This window comes from Pipistrellus hanaki (genome assembly GCF_964339955.1).
Source record: "Pipistrellus hanaki genome assembly, chromosome: 17".
Taxonomy (NCBI): domain Eukaryota; kingdom Metazoa; phylum Chordata; class Mammalia; order Chiroptera; family Vespertilionidae; genus Pipistrellus; species Pipistrellus hanaki.
Genome location: NC_140519.1, coordinates 30,225,841 through 30,243,621, shown reverse-complemented (window position 1 = coordinate 30,243,621; position 17,781 = coordinate 30,225,841). Strand labels below are relative to the sequence as shown.

The following is a 17,781-nucleotide window of genomic DNA, read 5'->3' as shown; positions in this document are numbered from 1 at the left end:
ACCGGGACCTTTCAGTCTGCAGGCCCACACTCTATCCACTGAGCCAAACCGGTTTCGGCTTTGAGGAAGTATTCTACCTTTACCAGAAAACTTATAAACTAGGGCTTTGAACCTATTCAAAGAAAAGGTAATTGTATTGGCAAACACTAACTAATTACAAAGTTTCATGGAAAACATCTGTTAGCATAAAATTCTCTGGTTGTGGCAAGTAGTTTTAACTTTATCAATTAGTACTTGATTTGGCTGCATATAAAAAGAAATTGAATGTGTCAATGTAAGTTTATCCTTGGAGAAGGAGGAGGGGGAAAAAGGAAAGGGGAGGGAGGGAGGGGGAAGGAGATGGGGAAGAGGAGGAGAGGGGAGGAGGAGAAGGAGAAGAAGAAGGAGAAGGAGAGTAAGAAGAAGGAGGTCTCCATCCTCTAGACCAGTGTTTCCCAACCTTCTCTCATGATGAGAATCACCTGGTGGAGTTGTTAAAACACAGATTCCTGAATCCCAACTAAGAAGTGCTAAACTAGAATTTTTGGGAACATATAGGTAAAATTGTATACTTAACTAGTGCTCTAACACAGATGTTATATACAGAGCACTAAGTTAGGTATGCAATTTTACCTATATGTTCTCAAAAATCCTAGTTTAGCACTTCTTAGTTGGGATTCAGGAATCTGTGTTTTAACAACTCCACCAGGTGATTCTCATCATGAGAGAAGGTTGGGAAACACTGCTCTAGACTACCTCATGGTCTAAAATGGCCTGCTGGGGTTCCATTCACCACATCCAATTCCAGGGAGTAGGAAGGAAGGGGATAGGGGGAAAATGCCCATCATCAAGCTAAGCCAGCCTCTTTCGGCAGCCTTTCCAAAAGTCCCTTGTAACACTTCCATAGCATTGGCTCGAACTGCACCATATACTTTTCACTGCACGGACACTAGGAAATGGATTCTCTTTTTCTGGCACATTACTGTTAGAATAAAATCAGGGTTCTGTTATTAAAAAGAAGAGATGAGATATTGGGTGGCAATTCACAGTTTGTACCACATTCCCATTATGTGGTGCTTTTGTAGGAAATTTCATGTAGCCATTAAAAATAATGAATGAGAGCTGTGCTAATTCCCCAAGGAAAAAATAAAAGTGAATAAAAGTGATAAAATATGGTTCGATTTTTAAAGTAATATAGGGTGTCAAAAATCTCTACATATGTGTGCATATACATATGCAAATGATAAACAGTTGACTCTTGAACAACACAGGTTTAAACTGCATGGATATACTTATATGTGTATGTTTTTTCAATAAATACACAGTCAGCCCTCTTTTCCCCCAGGTTTCTAATTCCAGGGGTCAACCAATCGTGGATCAAAACCAACATTTTCCATCTGCATTTGGGAACCCACACATTGGCAGAGCCGAATGCGTGCAATTGTTCTACGTCATTTTATAAAAGGGACTTGAGCATCTGCAGATTTTGGTATCTGAAGAGTGTTGGGGAGTCTCCTGTGGATACCAAGGGACAATCATAATTAAGATTTTGAGGATTCAAAAGTTATACACAGATTTTCAACTGTGTGAGAGTTGGCATCCCAACCCCCGGTGTTCAAGGGTCAGCTGGGGAAGTAAATGAATATGGAAAGATACACAGTAGGTTGTCAACATGTCTTATTTGGGCAAGGGGAGAACGGAAGAATATCTTTGTGCTGTTCCATTGTTCCACTTGTTATAATTGGCATGTGCTAATTTTGTAATTTGTAGTTGTTTTAAAAGGTTTACTTACAGAAATATTTTATTTAGAGAGTGTACTAGCTAGATAACATTAGGAAGAATATTGCATTCTTTTTTGAGTTAATGAATGTTAAGTATAAGTACTTAAATGTTTATAAGAATTTAAATATAATGTAAGGCAGAATAATATCACAAAATATATCTTCACTGAATCATCTGGTATTCTAGCATTTATGAAATTAAAAAAATAATTTCATGAATTGAATTTATTGTTTACAAATAAGAAAATGACATTTAGGCCATGAATCTTTCATGAAAAAGTTTTTTGTGTTTTTAAAAATATATATTTTATTGATTTTGTACAGAGTTGAAGGGTGAGAGATAGTTAGAAACATCGATGAGAGAATCATCAATCAGCTGCCTATTGCACACCTTCTACCGGGGGCTTGCACACCCCCTACTGGGGACATGCCCAAAACCAAGGTACGTGCCCTTGACCGGAATCAAACCCGGGACCTTTCAGTCCCCAAGCCGACGCTCTATCCATTGAGCCAAACCGGTTTCAGCTCATGAAAAAGTCTTGTTTGGGAATTAGTCACACCTACAGGAATAAGTCAATCTCATGTCAATTTGGCTTCTTCAAAATTTCATGAAGAAAAACCTTTTAAAACATATACAACAACATCATATTATAAATTATATTTTAACCAGACATAATGAAGAATTATATTTTATCCAGACATAATAAAGAGTATGAAAAAATAAAGAACAAAAATCAATTCCCTACCTACCTAGTTGACCATCTGTTTGGCATAGAAAATGTCCTGTGTAGTGACCTGAGAAAAGAACTAGCAGCTATTAATCCTGAGACATTATTGATCCTGTGCCATAAGGCAAAAAAAAGAGAGACTATTAAACTTTTTAATAATAATATAATAATTTCAAAGTAAAATCTCAGATTTAAATTTATATCCAAATACATCATTTAATAATGGCCATATTTGGTTTCTGCCTTAGTTGTGGTCATACTAGGTTATTTGGCATCAGGCCAAAAAGTGTTCAGTGGACCACTAAATAAACATATTGTATAAACAATGATGGTTTACTGAAAGCGATCATTCAGAAACACTAATATACATAATAATGATTTGGAGAAATTGTAATAAATGTCACTTCCTCTCTAAATAGTATTCCTCTCCCTCAATACTTATTCTGAATCATAAATGGGCATTTTAGCCCAAGCTGGTTTGGCTCAGTGGATTAGGGTTAGGGTTCTGGGTTCAGTTCCAGTCAAGGGCATGTACCTTGGTTGTAGGCTCCTCCCTGGCCCAAGCTCTGGCCAGGGCCTGTGCAGTTGGCAACCAATTAATGTGTTTCTCTCACATTGATATTTCTCTCTGTCTTTCCTTCTCTTCCACTCTCCCTAAAAGATAATTGGGAAAATATCCTTGGGTGAGGATTAAGAAAGAAAGAAAGAAAGAAAGGAAGGAAGGAAGGAAGGAAGGAAGGAAGGAAGGAAGGAAGGAAGGAAAGAAAGAAAGAAAGAAAGAAAGAAAGAAAGAAAGAAAGAAAGAAAGAAAGAGAAAGAAAGAAAGAAAGAAAGAAAGAAAGAAAGAAAGAAAGAAAGAAAGAAAGAAAGAAAGAAAGGAAGAAAGAAAGAAAGAAAGGGAAAGAAAGAAAGAAAAGAAAAGAAAAGAAAAGAAAAGAAAAGAAAAGAAAAGAAAAGAAAAGAAAGAAAAAGAAGAGAAATGGGCATTTTAAACTAGCCCACCAAGATCCTTTTCTGCCTGTCTCTCAGTATCACGTTTTGAGAAACACTGATATAATAGAAAACTGTTTGAAACTTGATCTTCACCATTATAAACTGTCTTCATGTTTGCAAAATAAGGGTCAGGTGTGCAAATAGCACTGTTATAAATATAGAGCCTGAAAAAAGTTATGCTCTAGTTTAGTAAATTTTAAAAAAACTAGAATATGACTCAAATTCTTAGTCCTGGACCACATTTTTCTCAGTAGTGAAATATGGCCGATGTGATGGAGCTGGAAGATAAATCTGTGAGCCTATTTTTAAATGTTTTAACTGTTTTTCAGGGCTGGAGTGGTATAATTTCTGTGGTGGATGTATAGTTAGAATGGGGGTTTGGCACACAGGAATAAAGAGGGGATTCAGATTGGAAAGTAGTGAGTAATTATACTCAAGAACCACAAGCCCAATCCTATAATAACTCTTCATGGCTTCCAATTCCTAAATTTATTTTCTGTTAAATGAAAGCAGTCATCTAAGTGATGTTGTGCTGGGACTCAGGACATTATAGAATATCTTAGTTCCAATTTCATAAATCTCTATCTTCAAATAAAACCCCCAAGTACAAATAATACATCTCAATCACTTTGTAAATCATTTTTCTGTGTTGGTTCTTTCTCTCCATCTTTAGCCAAAACTTAGAGCTGGGACAGATTCCAGGTGAGGACAAAACTGCAAAATTCTATACTCCCCATTCTTTGGTTATTTTGCCTTGAACTGAGGCGGATACTTGGCAATTAGCCACGGGGGGGGGGGGGGGGGGGGGAAGAACACTCAAATTTTTCTAATTCACTCTCTTCATTAATCAAGTCGACCAAGTAATTTCTAAACACTCCATCAGCTCTGCACCTTCCTGTTACTAGCCCAGGATGTAGTCTTCCTGCTTCAGAAACTATAGACTTAAAAAGGGTTCTTAAGCCCTAACCGGTTTGGCTCAGTGGATAGAGAGAGCATTGGCCTTTGGACTGAAGGGTCCCAGGTTTGATTCCATCCAGTCAAGGGCATGTACCTTGGTTGTGTGCACATCCCCAGCAGGGGATGTGCAGGAGACAGCTGATGGGTATTTCTCTCTCCTTGATGTTTCTAACTCTTTATCTCTCTCTGTAAAAAAATAATAAAATACATTTTTTTTTTTTAAAAAAAAGGGGGTTCTTAAAATCAATCTAGTCCTGCCAACCTATTTGACAGTTTGAAAGCTAAACCCAGCTTTCGTGGGTAGTTGTTAGAAGTCAAATGGGCTTGGGTTAGGAGCAGAAAACGAAGCTCTGGATGGTTCCTCCCGCCACAGCTCATGTGGGCGGCTCAGGAGGGTCTTCAGGGGAGAAGATACAAAACAGTGGGACTCTGCCCTGCGTTTGGCTCCCGATTGAGGGTATTATAGTTGGGGAGGAGAGGACAAGTCACAAGCACATTTGCATTTAAGGGTTCCAGCGATGGTTCTGACACTAAAGAAACGCGTGCCCCTTGTAAAGGTATTTAATATTTCATTTCTTTACAGTAAGATAACCAGTACAAACCTGCGCATAGTTGTCCAATATACTTCCATCCCTTTCCTTGCCTCACTTGGGAATTGCAAACATTAAAGAAACTAATATAGGTTAAATGACTTAGACAGGTACCTGTAACATATTAAGGCTTAATATTAATTACCACTGACTCTTATGGCCAATCTTTGAAAGGCTGACAGCTTGCCAGCAACGCGCTGAACGGGGTGTAAATTTTTACTGCGTTTAGCCCATCACTGCGCATGCGCGTCCCGTCCCAATTACTGTCCGGCCCCGAGCTCAAGCTCCGCCCCAAGCTCCGCCCCCGGGCTCAAGCTCCGCCCCCAAGTTTCGCCCCCCCCCGAGGGGCGCCCCTTAAAGCGAGGGCACGTGGTGGTGAGGCGCACGCTCGTCCGAGGTGAGATAAACCGGAGGGCAGGCGGGGGGGGGGGGGGGGGGGAGAGAAAGGAGGTGTTTACTTCCGGGTGCACGGTCGCTTCATTTCCGGGAGAAGCCGGCACGGCTGGTAGTTTGCAGTGAGGGCGGTGTTTGCGGCAGCCGGGTGGTCCCGTGGCCTCGGTCCGGGGAAGCCAGGCATGAAGATCACGAGGCAGAAACACGCGAAGAAGCACCTCGGCTTCTTCCGCAACAATTTCGGAGTGCGCGAGCCGTACCAGATCCTGCTGGACGGCACCTTCTGCCAGGCGGCGCTGCGGGGCCGCATCCAGCTGCGGGAGCAGCTGCCCCGCTACCTCATGGCGGAGACGCAGCTGTGCACCACCAGGTGGGCCGGCCGGGCGGCGGGGCCCGGGGCGGCGGCAGTGAGGGCTGGCTCTCAGGGGGCTGGGGACGTCTGCCATGGAGGCAGAGAGTGCCCCTCCTGAAATCGTGGGGATTCTTTAGCCCGGCGATGGAGACCACGTGCTTTGTCGTCTCTGTTCCAGTCCTACCAGCTGTCATTCTGGGCCAGTTCACCTCTCTGAGCCTTGGATTTGTCATCTGGAAAAAAGAGACCAGAACCTCGTATAATGTCGCTGAAGTATCAAGTGAGGAGGCATAGGGAACATAGAGCATTTATTGATGTCTGAAACCTATCCCCTATTAACGCTTGCTGTTACTTGCCTGGCTTTTCCTAATTTAAGTAAAGTGAAACAATTTCAAGCGTCACAACTGCCCTGCGAGGTAACCTCTTCGATTCCCAAAAAGTTAAGTCAGGACTGGAGGTGAGGAACTTTGCCTACGGTCATTTATTTATCCATCTGCCCTTTTGTTTTGGTTAATCCTCACCCTGGCATTTTTTTTCCCCCCATTGACTTTTAGAGAGTGGAAGGGAGGGGGGGGGGGAGAGAGAGAGAGAGAGGGAGAGAGAGAGAGAGAGAGAGAGAGAGAAACATCGATGTGAGACTCAGACGGAATAGAACCTAGGACCGTTCAATCCGAGGACCAATGCTCTAACCACTGAGCAAGACCAGCTGGGGCTATTCATCAGTCTTAAGGGACCAGCCCTATGCCAAGCACGGAATCAGCCACTGAAGATAACTTGGTAAACAGGACAGACTCCATGCCCTCAAGACCAAGAAAGTGAAGTTGTGCTTGGGGGCCAGCTAGCTTCCACACCTCAGAGTGGAAACACTTAGGATGGCACCTCCTGGGGTGGGGAGGAGGGAGTCTGGAATCCTGAAGGTTTCCTAGAGGACATAGCATGTGAGCCCAGCCACAGTTCAGTTCTGAGAGGAGGGACAGACTATTTTGAGTGACAGAAAAGAGATAAGTGAGGATCTTTTGGACAAAGGAATGGAGTTGGGAAGTGCCTGGGAAAGAGATTAGTTGGAAATGAAGTTGGGAAAAAGGTATATGGAGGCTAGATTATGAAGAGCTATTATTTAGAAATGTAACGGTTTTGGGTTTTGTTTTGTTTTTATTATTATTGTAGAATGTCACTTGAAAAAAGAAAGTTAAAATGACCCATAATACCACATCAGTGAGTAGCCACTATTAACACGTGCCTGAATCATACATTCAGTTCTTTATAGATACACAGACACACAAGAATGTGATCTTCCTGTGCATACGGTGTTTATGGCCTGCTTTTCTCACATAACACTACTCTGTGAACAGCTTTCCGCTTTCCATATTCGGAACTTCTCAAGCAGTGCCTCAGATAGGGAATTGATACCCCAAAATGTTTGATCCCCTTAACCTTCAGGGCTGCCAGACACGTCCTTAGTTAACCTGTGCCCCTGAGTTGGTTACTTGTCCATTTATCACCATGTGGCATAGAAATGTGAATATTTTTAATACATTGCTATGACCTAAAAAAAAAAAAAAAAAAAAGTTGAGAAGTACTGCAGGAAATTATATTCCACAGCGTTTTTTCCTAAAGAATTTAGTTTAACTTCTGAAATATTTCATACATACACAAAAATAGGACCGAATAATGAAATGTCTGTCACCCAGCTTTTGCAATTATCGACATGGACAACCTTGTTTCATTTATCCTCCACCCCTCTTTATTGATAGTTTATTTTAAAGCATATTATGTAGTCATTTTTTTGGTATGTATCATGAACAGATAAAGATTTCAATGTCTCTTGAGGATTTTAAAACTGTAACAGTTCTCTTTCCCCCTATTTGAAATTTGCTGTTTATGGTTTTAAGAAATGAGATCACTTGATTTTTGGTAGAATGTGTTTGCTGCCACTAGTAGTTAGAAGGTTTACTCATATTCAGGTTTGAAGATATTTGGAGTTTTTGTAATTTGATGAAGCAGACAGGACAACTATCAGAATGCTATCAGACAGGACAACTATCTTTCATTTTTTAATTTTTTTTCTAAAATATATTTTATTGATTTTTTACAGAGAGGAAGGGAGAGGGACAGAGAGTCAGGAACATCGATGAGAGAGAAACATCGATCAGCCGCCTCCTGCATACCTCTCCGTGGGGATGTGCCCGCCAACCAAGGTACGTACATGCCCTTGACCAGAATTGAACCCTGGACCCTTGAGTCCACAGGCCGACGCTCTATCCACTGAGCCAAACCAATTTCGGCAGGACAACTATCTTTTAGAAAAAATAATTGCAACAATGTGAGGGGTATGTTGGAGAAGCAAGAGAGAAGACAGGCACACCTGTGTTGTGGTTGTCCCATCAAGAATAATGTGATCCTGAACCTGGAAGGGGAAAAGCTGGAACCTAAGGGGTTCTGCAAGGAGACATTATGGAGGTACAATAGATACCAACAGCTGATGGGGTAGGGGTCTGGAGGTCTGGGCAGATAATAAATTCAAACAGATAGCAAGCCCTGGAGGAAAGTAGTTAGACTTTAGATATGGTGAATGAAAAGCTGATGTCAGGACATCTATAGGATTTATTCAAGAAATAGTTGGCAATTTGGGCTTGGAACGCAAAATAGGGGCCAAAACTGATGACTATAGAACACAAAATTTTTTCTTAAAAAATGAAAACAAGCCGAAACCGGTTTGGCTCAGTGGATAGAGCCTGCGGACTCAAGGGTCCCGGGTTCGATTCCGGTCAGGGGCATGCACCTTGGTTACGGGCACGTCCCCGGTGGGGGATGTGCAGGGGGCAGCTGGTCGATGTTTCTCTCTCATCGATGTTTCTGACTTTCTGTCCCTCTACCTTCCTCTCTGTAAAAAATCAATAAAATATATATATTTAAAAAAATGAAAACAAAAACACACTAGGGGGGTAACCAAAGGAGTCTGGTGAGGGCTGGCTAGGTTTGAAGAAATCTTTGAGTTGGTAGTCTTTTTTTTTTTTTTTTTTTTTTTTTAGTGAGATGGAAGAAGTGCCTGGGAGCTTATTAAAATACTCATATTTGACGCCCCCACAAGAGGTGCAGATTTGGGGATGAGAAGCGAACTAGAAATTAATTTAATATTACTGTCATTCTGGTATGAATTATTTATAGATGACACTTGGAAAAACATTGGCTCATATTAATATGAACATGCAGAGTGAAAGGAGGTAGTGGTTGTTTTGCAGCCATCTGATATCTTGAGAATTTTTACTTTTTATTTATTTTTTTTAATTTATTTTTTTTGTTTAAATATATTTTATTGATTTTGTACAGATAGGAAGGGAGAGAGATAGAGAGTTAGAAACATCGATGAGAGAGAGTCATCGATCAGCCGCCTCCTGCACACCCCCCACTGGGGATATGCCCGCAACCAAGGTACATGCCCTTGACCGGAATCGAACCCGGGACCCTTCAGTCCCCAAGCTGACGCTCTATTCGTTGAGCCAAACCGGTCCCGGCGAGAATTTTTACTTTTTAGAACTGAAAATATTGTCAGGGTGTACCAATTGGTACTTGAACTAGAAGAACGTAGCAGTGTGGTTGGGGCAAGGCATCTATTATCAAACTACTTGGATTCACATTTTTGTTCTACCACTTATTTGAATTTGAGCATATTGCTTGAAATCTCTCAGAATTAAGATGCACTAGCATCAGGATCATTTGAAAGTAAGCTGCCAAACTTCGCAGGACTGTTTTGAGATTAAGCAAGGATTTATGTAAAGATCAGTTAGCATGCTGCCTGGCTCATAATAAACCCTCAGTAAATTTTAACTGTTATTATTGTTATTTCTACTTGGTGTATGAATTTTCCAGGTATTTTAAGAGTGAAATGGCTACTGTATGGTTTGTGGCTATCGTATTAAAAATTCAGATTGTGTTGATATAATTTTAGCTCTTTAAAATTTGAGTGTTATTTTTTTATATTTGCTTTATGTGAACACTTGATATAATGGTGAACCACTAATAACGTTTTCTTTTTCAGGTGTGTGTTAAAGGAGTTGGAAACACTGGGACAGGAATTATATGGGGCAAAACTGATTGCACAAAAATGCCAGGTTCGAAATTGTTCCCATTTCAAGAATGCAGTGAGTGGATCAGAATGTCTGCTTTCCATGGTTGAAGAGGGGAATCCCCATCATTATTTTGTGGCATCACAGGTGATACTACTTTTAAAACCAAAGTCGATTTTAATCATTTCTAGCCATACTTCATATGGTGCTGTTGATAATCAGAAAGTGGTTTGCTCAAGTGCTTTGACTTTTTAAAAATACTAGCTTTTAAGTTAATTTGCAATCAATAAAAGCAGTTGTCATTAGAGAATTTGAGAACTTTAAGCATATTGATTTTCTCAATTACTGGTTTCCTTTTTTAAAATAAAAGTTTATTGATATACAGATGTGTTGACATGTTTTGAGTTCTTGAAGGGAAGATAAGTACAGCAAAGATTTTGCATTCTATGTTCATGAATGTCTCTTTCCTTATTCTATATTTCATACTATTTTTTTTTAAAGTCATGTTTCGCTGAAACCGGTTTGGCTCAGTGGATAGAGCGTTGGTCTGCGGACTGAAAGGTCTCAGGATCGATTCCAGGGGCATGTACATTGGTTGCGGGCACATCCCCAGTGGGGGATATGCAGGAGGCAGCTGGTTGATGATTCTCTCTCATCAACATTTCTAACCCTCTATCCCTCTCTCTTCCTCTCTGCAAAAAAAAAAATCAATAAAATATATTTTTAAAAAATAAAAATAAAAAAATTAAATTAAAAAAAAAAGTCATGTTTCATGTTATTTGAGACTGTTCATATATATGGAACTGCTTCAGGCTTTTAAAACACTAGGAGGGAGGAGAAGAGAGACTCTCAAGATGATATTAATGAAGTTCACTTTCATAGAGATTTGCATAAATATGCTAACAGAATTATAAAATTACATAATTAGAGGCAAAGCTGAATCTAGAATCTGAGTCAGCTAATTCCTACTTTATTTCTATTACTTCAACCAATGTGAGCATTCTGGAGCGTGATCTTAGAGCAAAGGCACAGGACATCACCTAACATTTTATCTTTGCATTAGTTTGTGATTCACGGTCCTTAAAATAGCCATTTTCAACCTGGAGTTGCATCTTATTGGTCGGTCACATCACATAATAAGGTTGCATCTGATTGGTTAATCTTGGTACCAGAAATTCTTTTTTTAAAAATTGATTTATTGATTATCGTATTACATAATTGTCCTCATCCCCCCCATTCCCATCCTAAACCCCTCCTCACGTATGCCCCCACCCCGCTGTTGTCCATGACCACTGGTTAGGCTTATAGCATGCACACAAGTCCTTTGGTTGATCTCTCCCCAGAAATTCTTATATATAAGTATAGTACCTGATTTTTTAAGTCACTTTGGAGCAAAAAGGGCAAGTAATTACTATTAGTAGTAGTAGTAGTAGTAGTAAATCAATATCATACCTATTCTTCATTAGATCAGCAAAATATATATATTTTTTAATATATTTTATTGATTTTTTACAGAGAGGAAGAGAGAGGGATAAAGAGCCAGAAACATCGATGAGAGAGAGACATCGATCAGCTGCCTCCTGCACACCCCCCACTGGGGATGTGCCCGCAACCAAGTACATGCCCTTGACCGGAATCGAACCCGGGACCTTTGAGTCCTCAGGCCGACGCTCTATCCGCTGAGCCAAACCGGTCTCGGCGAGCAAAATATATTTTTTGATCTACCACAGAATTTTAGTAATTTATGTGTGCCATGATATATATGAAAAAGGTTGAATATCATTGCCCTGGAATATTGATAAATCTAGTTCACATTGTTGCCACTTAACTGTGTTCAATTTTTATGTTTCTCTTCCTTTCTTTATCATAAAATATACTGTTTTCCCAATAATGAGGCATACTAATTTGAAAATTAAAACCTTTGATTTATTTTATTTTTCATATAACCCTCTTGAAGTTCTTAGAAACCTGTCTAAGGCACCTCATTTAACTGGCATACTTGAACTAATTCTTTTTTTCTTTTTAATAGGATCAGAATTTATCTATGAAGGTAAAGAAAAGGCCTGGAGTTCCTCTTATGTTTATTATTCAGAACACTATTGTCTTGGACAAACCTTCTCCCAAAACAATTGCCTTTGTTAAAGCGGTAGAGTCCGGTCAGCTTGTCTCAGTTCATGAGAAGCAAAGTATCACGCAACTCAAAGAGGAACAGGGTTTAGTGAAAAACCCTGAACAGAGAAGAAGAAAAAAGCACAAGAAGATAAGTGGCCCCAACCCCCTTAGCTGTTTGAAGAAAAAGAAGAAAGCACAGGATACAAAACCATCTTGCTCTGAAAAGAAAAGGAAAAGAAAAAGAATCCGGAACAGATCGACCTCAAAAGTACTTTCTGGAACAGAAAATGCAGAAGGATAAGGAATCCTTTGATACTTTGAATGACATTCAAGTGTGAAAAGTAAATTTCTTTTTAAAACTGTGGAAGTACTTAGAATTAAAAAAAAAAAGGCAACACAAAAAACTAAAACTTATTTTTGTAAATGAATATAGATCCATAAGCCTTTGCCTAAAATTATTTGTAAATCAAAAACAAAATAATGAATTAATGGGTTTAAGTGTGACAGTGTTCACTTTTCTTACTCTGATTTTGGAGGGTGTTTGTTGATGTAAAACTTGTTTCTTTCTCACCATCACCCCTCACCCCACGACATTATATGCAAATAGTTTTAAAAATCAAATAGTGTCAAAAGGCTTGTGACAAAAAAGCAGGCCTCTTTCACATTCACAGAGGAAACTTGCTCTTTCAACTCATGTAGGGTTTATAGAATTTATCTTATATTTCTAAATAATGACTGGATGATTGGTTTTCCTTTATAATAAGGACAAAGTATATTAGGAATAGCATATGTCAGTTTGTACAGGATTGGTTCACAGTTGTTTATATAGAAAATAGTACAATAATAAAGAATAAACTGTGTTTCACATTATACACTCAGTGGCCAGACAATGCATACTTATTCATGAATTAGGTAACTAAGGGGATTGAACAAAATATTCCACATTTTAGATGTTTTTAATGGCAGCTAAAGAAGATAAGGTATGCAATTGATTCTAGTGTGTGTGTGATTAAGGGAAAATATTACTGTTAAGCTATTTGGGCTCGAGTGTTTCATTTTTCCCCTCCTATGAATCAATTCCGAGCTCACTGTCCACTCCCTGAGGCAGTTGGAAAGATGCATTCTGTTCCCTTCAGTTGCCAAGATGTTACAAATTATCTAACCCTTCCCACAGGTAGCAAATGCTGAAAAGGTAAATCTTCCAAATGTTCATCACTTTGCACAACTATTTACAATGATCTTTTTTCCAGTTGCTGTGAAAATGATAGCCCCTATGTAATGAAATATGTTTATCTCCAAAACTGAGTCAACGATAGTAAATCTTTCATGTGGTAAGCAGCTCCAGCAGGTGCTGTTTAGCTTTATGATGAAATGAAGCTCATACTGGCAGAGAGTTCACACTGAGAAAGAGCAGGGACAGAAAGGAGATGGTCAAGGAATGGCATGGCAGTGTGGAAGATGCATGTGTGTTAGCACCCACTGCCCACATTAGAATGACGGTAAACCCAGATAGCTGGTCAGGGAGGTGGCAGCCCTGATCCCCACAGCTTCTGGGTTTTAGGTCTCATCATCATTTCCTGAAACAACATATTTAGACACTTAGAGCTGTCACTAGTTTTTTCTTTGGTTCAAGTGCAAAGGTCTTGTTTTATTTCACCCTTGTTTTTCAGTAGCACTTGATGTCATTTCCGGCACCTAGGTCCTAGGTGCCTATTAACTCTTGAACGAGTGAATGAATGAATTGGATGGAATGAACTCTATTATTTTTTAATATATTTTATTTTTTATAGAAAGCTAGAAACATTGATAAGAGAGAAACATCGACCAGCTGCCTCCTGCATATCCCCGACCGGGGACATGCCCGCAACCAATGTACATGCCCTTGACTGGAATCGAACCTGAGTCCACAGACCAACGCTCTATCCACTTGAGCCAAACCGGTTTTGGCATGAACTCTATTATCACGTGTATCACAGGATCTCCAGCCTTCCTAACTCCTGACTGTCCTGAGGAGGGGAGAAGAGCAGGAGAATGTCCCATGACTTCATCAATCAAGACTGTCAGTATCACACTGTTTCTTTTATGCATAACAAAATAAGAGCCATCTCACTTTGCTTGCCAGTACAGCGCACACATCACTCAAAAATTTATTTCGTGAGCACTTTGGCATTTGAAAATAACAGACAAAAATACAAAAACCTTACATTTTCTTGAAAAGGAAGAAATATTTAGAAATAGGTTGGCTGGCAGAATATCATGTATCTAACTGACTGAAATATTGTTAACTTCATCTGCCTCTAAAAGTTATTTCTACTTTTCACATTCTGTTCTATGAGTTATTCTGATATGTGTATGGAGAGGGAAGGGAGGGAGAGAGAGAGGAGAGGGAGGGGGGGGCAGAGATAGAGATACTAAAATGAATTGCATGTATATACACTCTGTTGCCCATAAAACCCATTATTTTTAGAACAAGTGTGGGTACAGTGCAAGGCTACCTACTGGTAGCCTTCCCCATCAATTCTGAAGCTATTTCCCAGAAGCCATTGCTAATCACCAGAGGACAGAGATATTCTGTATTTCCTTTCTATATCCCGAAATAGCTGATTATAAGAGAGCCACCATCAGACGGCACTCAAAGGTGCTATTTGATTCAGTGTACTTCTGTGTCATTATCCTTTGCACTCACAGACGCCTGCTCTGACATAGCCCATTCTCTCTCCGCGATGGGAAATTACGTTAGCCTTGCTGGGTGTTCCGTCCTGTCATCAGGTGTCTGGTCCTTATCACATCCTAGCTGAACACACTTTGGACCTTCTGAGATTCTTTTGGCAACTTTGGTAAAAAGACAAAAAGGGGGAGGAGAAAGTTATTCTGCTAAAGCTGGGGGGAAAAGTTATAAACAGGTAGGCACCCAATCAGCTTGAGGAGCAGAAGGCTGTGGGACGGTGGTTCCTGACCCTCACTGTGCATCAGAATCCTGGGGAATAGGAAAGAAGCAGATGCCCAAATGCCACCTGAGAGGTTTAGATTTTTAGTCTGGCGTGGGGTCCGAGCATCCTGCAATTTAACTGTTCTCAGGTGTTGGTGCAGGCAGTCTGAAAACTCAAAGTAGAAAAAAAAAACCTGGGTCTGGGAAGTAGGCCATTCCAGGTCCAAGCGATCAACTGGGACTTCTCTCAGCCTCGGTTTTCTTAGAGGCAAAATGGGGTTTACTGTGAATAAGCTAGTGTCTGGCACATAGTACATGCTCAATAAATTGTCTACAGCCTTTAATGAAATACTATATAACTCTTAATACTCATACCTCATATTTCAAAAGGCTGCCTAATCATCTAAGAAAATGAATGTTCCGTATCTTCCCTCCCCCATTGCCAAGTTCTGCAGGCAGCTCCTTGGCCCTATCTTCCTTCCTAGGGAATTAGGATTCGGAGCAGCCTTTCTCCACCTCTGGCTGCAAATTTGTCTCTTTCAATCTTTAAAAAAAAAAATCAAGGAGAATCTCCAAGGAAGGTGACTAGTTTAAAAGGCTCCCCAGGTGATTCTGATATGAAGCCAGAGTTCCGAGGCCCCAATGCAGCAGTGTTATCTCAAACTTTGGCGTAAGAATAATTTGGAGATTTTATTTACAATCCAAGCTTCCTGGGTCTTACACTCAGAGTCTGACTCAGTGGGTCCCGGTTGGGGCCCAGAACTTGCCTTGTAAACCAGCTCCCAGGCCCCAGCACCAGCCTCAGCTGGGAGCTTTAGGAATGCAAACTGATGAGCCCCACCGGGCACTAATCAGGATCTCTTCTGGTGGGGGCTGAGGAACCTTTGTTTTGACAAGCTCTCCACGTGGTTCTTATTTTTTGCTAAAATTTAAGGACCCCCCAGCCGGATCGCCAAAGCAAGACGGAAGGCAGCCCCAGAAATCAGGGAACGCCGCCGCCAAGATTTCAAGTGTGTGGCCCGGAACCAGAGTCTGAAGCCAGTGCCAGGAAAGCCACCGGAGTGAGTTGAGTACAAGGGCAAAGCGGGTCCTCGGAGGAGAGCCCGGGGCCTTTACCAAAAGGAGGGGAGTGAATGTTAGGAGAAAGCACGGCTGGGACTCCACCTATGCAGGGGAGAGGGGTTCTGGCGTCGTTTTTTGAGGATGAAATAGGACAATGCATGTAAAAGTGTTTTTCAGTGTCTGGCACAATATAACCGATTAGAGACTCGCATGAATTATTATTTTTTTTAGAAAAGCAGTAGTTAGGTCCTATGTTTCCAGATTGTTAAAAATGACTAAAGAAAACAACTTAGGTGATACAAACAAACTTGGCCCCTCTGGAAGCATACAATCCCCATGTGGAGAACTGCAAAATGGGGTGAAGGCAGAGAGCTTCACAAGGATAAAGAATAAAGAGCAAGGAAGAGAAAAGCAGAAAATAATGTGATTTCCTGAGTTGGCATAAGAAGCCAGAGTTGGCTTGGCGTGGGAGGACTGGCTGCCTGGTTATACCAGTGGTCGGCAAACTCATTAGTCAACAGAGCCAAATATCAACAGTACAAGGATTGAAATTTCTTTAGAGAGCCAAATTTTTTAAACTTAAACTATTTAGGTAGGTACATTGTTATTAACTTAATTAGGGTACGTGGTATTTTGTGGAAGAGCCACACTCAAGGGGCCAAAGAGCCGCATGTGGCTTTCGAGCCGCTGTTTGCTGACCACTGGGTTAGATGGTTTCTGGTCAAGCAGAGTGTTTCCAGGCCATAAAGGTTATATAAGTTTCAGGTTGCTGTCTGGCACCTCCGCTAGGACTGGTTCTCTCTTAGGCTTAGAAATTCATTTAGACCCAGGTTTTATGTTTGGGTCTGTGATCCATCTCAATCACATTTTGTGTACGAAATGAGTTAGGGGTTAAATTTTTTTTTCCCCCCCATCTAGATACAGCAGCCATTTTAGAAAAGACTCCTTCCTCATGAAGTTAACTTGGCTCCTTTTTTTTTCATTTTGATTGCACACTCCTGGAAGGCTGGGACTTTACATTATATGCCTTTTGTATCTGAATTAAAAGTAGGGATTTGGTTTGTCTCTGAACACGAGGGAGGCAAAATGGCAGCAGCTTGAACAAGTGTACCCATTAGTATTCCTGAATAACAACCCATCCCCACCCTCACTGGCTGACGTTAATAATCCTTCTCAACTGTGGGCTGTGCTTTGGCGAATCTACACTGAGCTCGACTGAGTACTTCTCGGGTTGTGGCAGCTGAGGCAACCGTGCATCCTACTGAGCTTGATTGGGGGGTCCCTTCCACCTTGGATTGGGGTGGGGCTGGGTTAAGCAGAATTGTCCTCTGGTAAAGGAAGAAGTGAAAAACGGGAAGCAGGAAAAATGCTGGAGGTCTCTAAGGCCCAGGCTAGGAACTGTGGTTTCTACCCATGAAGTAGTCGCATTGGCTGAGCCCAAAGTCAGAGGGATGGGGAACATGCTCTACCTGTGATGAGGACATGGAAAGGATGTATTTATGGGGAGGAGTGAAGAATTATGGGTAATTGCTCCATCTAGCACAGGGGTGGAAAATGTCCCAGGCTGGGTAAGGCCTATAAAATCATTTGGTCTGGCCCTGCCAAAGCATTAGGGGTGAGTTAATTAAATGTTTGAGCAAATATAGCAGGCTAATTTTTTTCTTTTTTTTCTTTATTGATTAATGGTATTACATATGTGTCCTTATCACCCCATTGCCGTCCCATCCCCCGACTCATGCCCTTTCCCCCCTGTTGTCTGTGTCCATTGGTTAGGCTTATATACATGGTATAAGACAGTGGTTATTTTTTTTTTTTTTTTTTAAGATTTTAAAAGTATA

The 17,781-nt window shown here is 40.8% G+C and overlaps 1 protein-coding gene across 1 annotated transcript; it reads left to right on the top strand.

Moving 5' to 3' along the window:
• Positions 1–5,414: 5,414 nt before the first annotated feature.
• Positions 5,415–12,445, top strand: UTP23 (UTP23 small subunit processome component). The gene is made up of 3 exons (XM_084865025.1): positions 5,415–5,791; positions 9,813–9,987; positions 11,870–12,445. The coding sequence occupies exons 1-3, from the start codon at positions 5,604–5,606 to the stop codon at positions 12,251–12,253; spliced, it is 747 nt and encodes a 248-aa protein (XP_084721151.1). The 5' UTR covers positions 5,415–5,603; the 3' UTR covers positions 12,254–12,445.
• Positions 12,446–17,781: the final 5,336 nt, after the last annotated feature.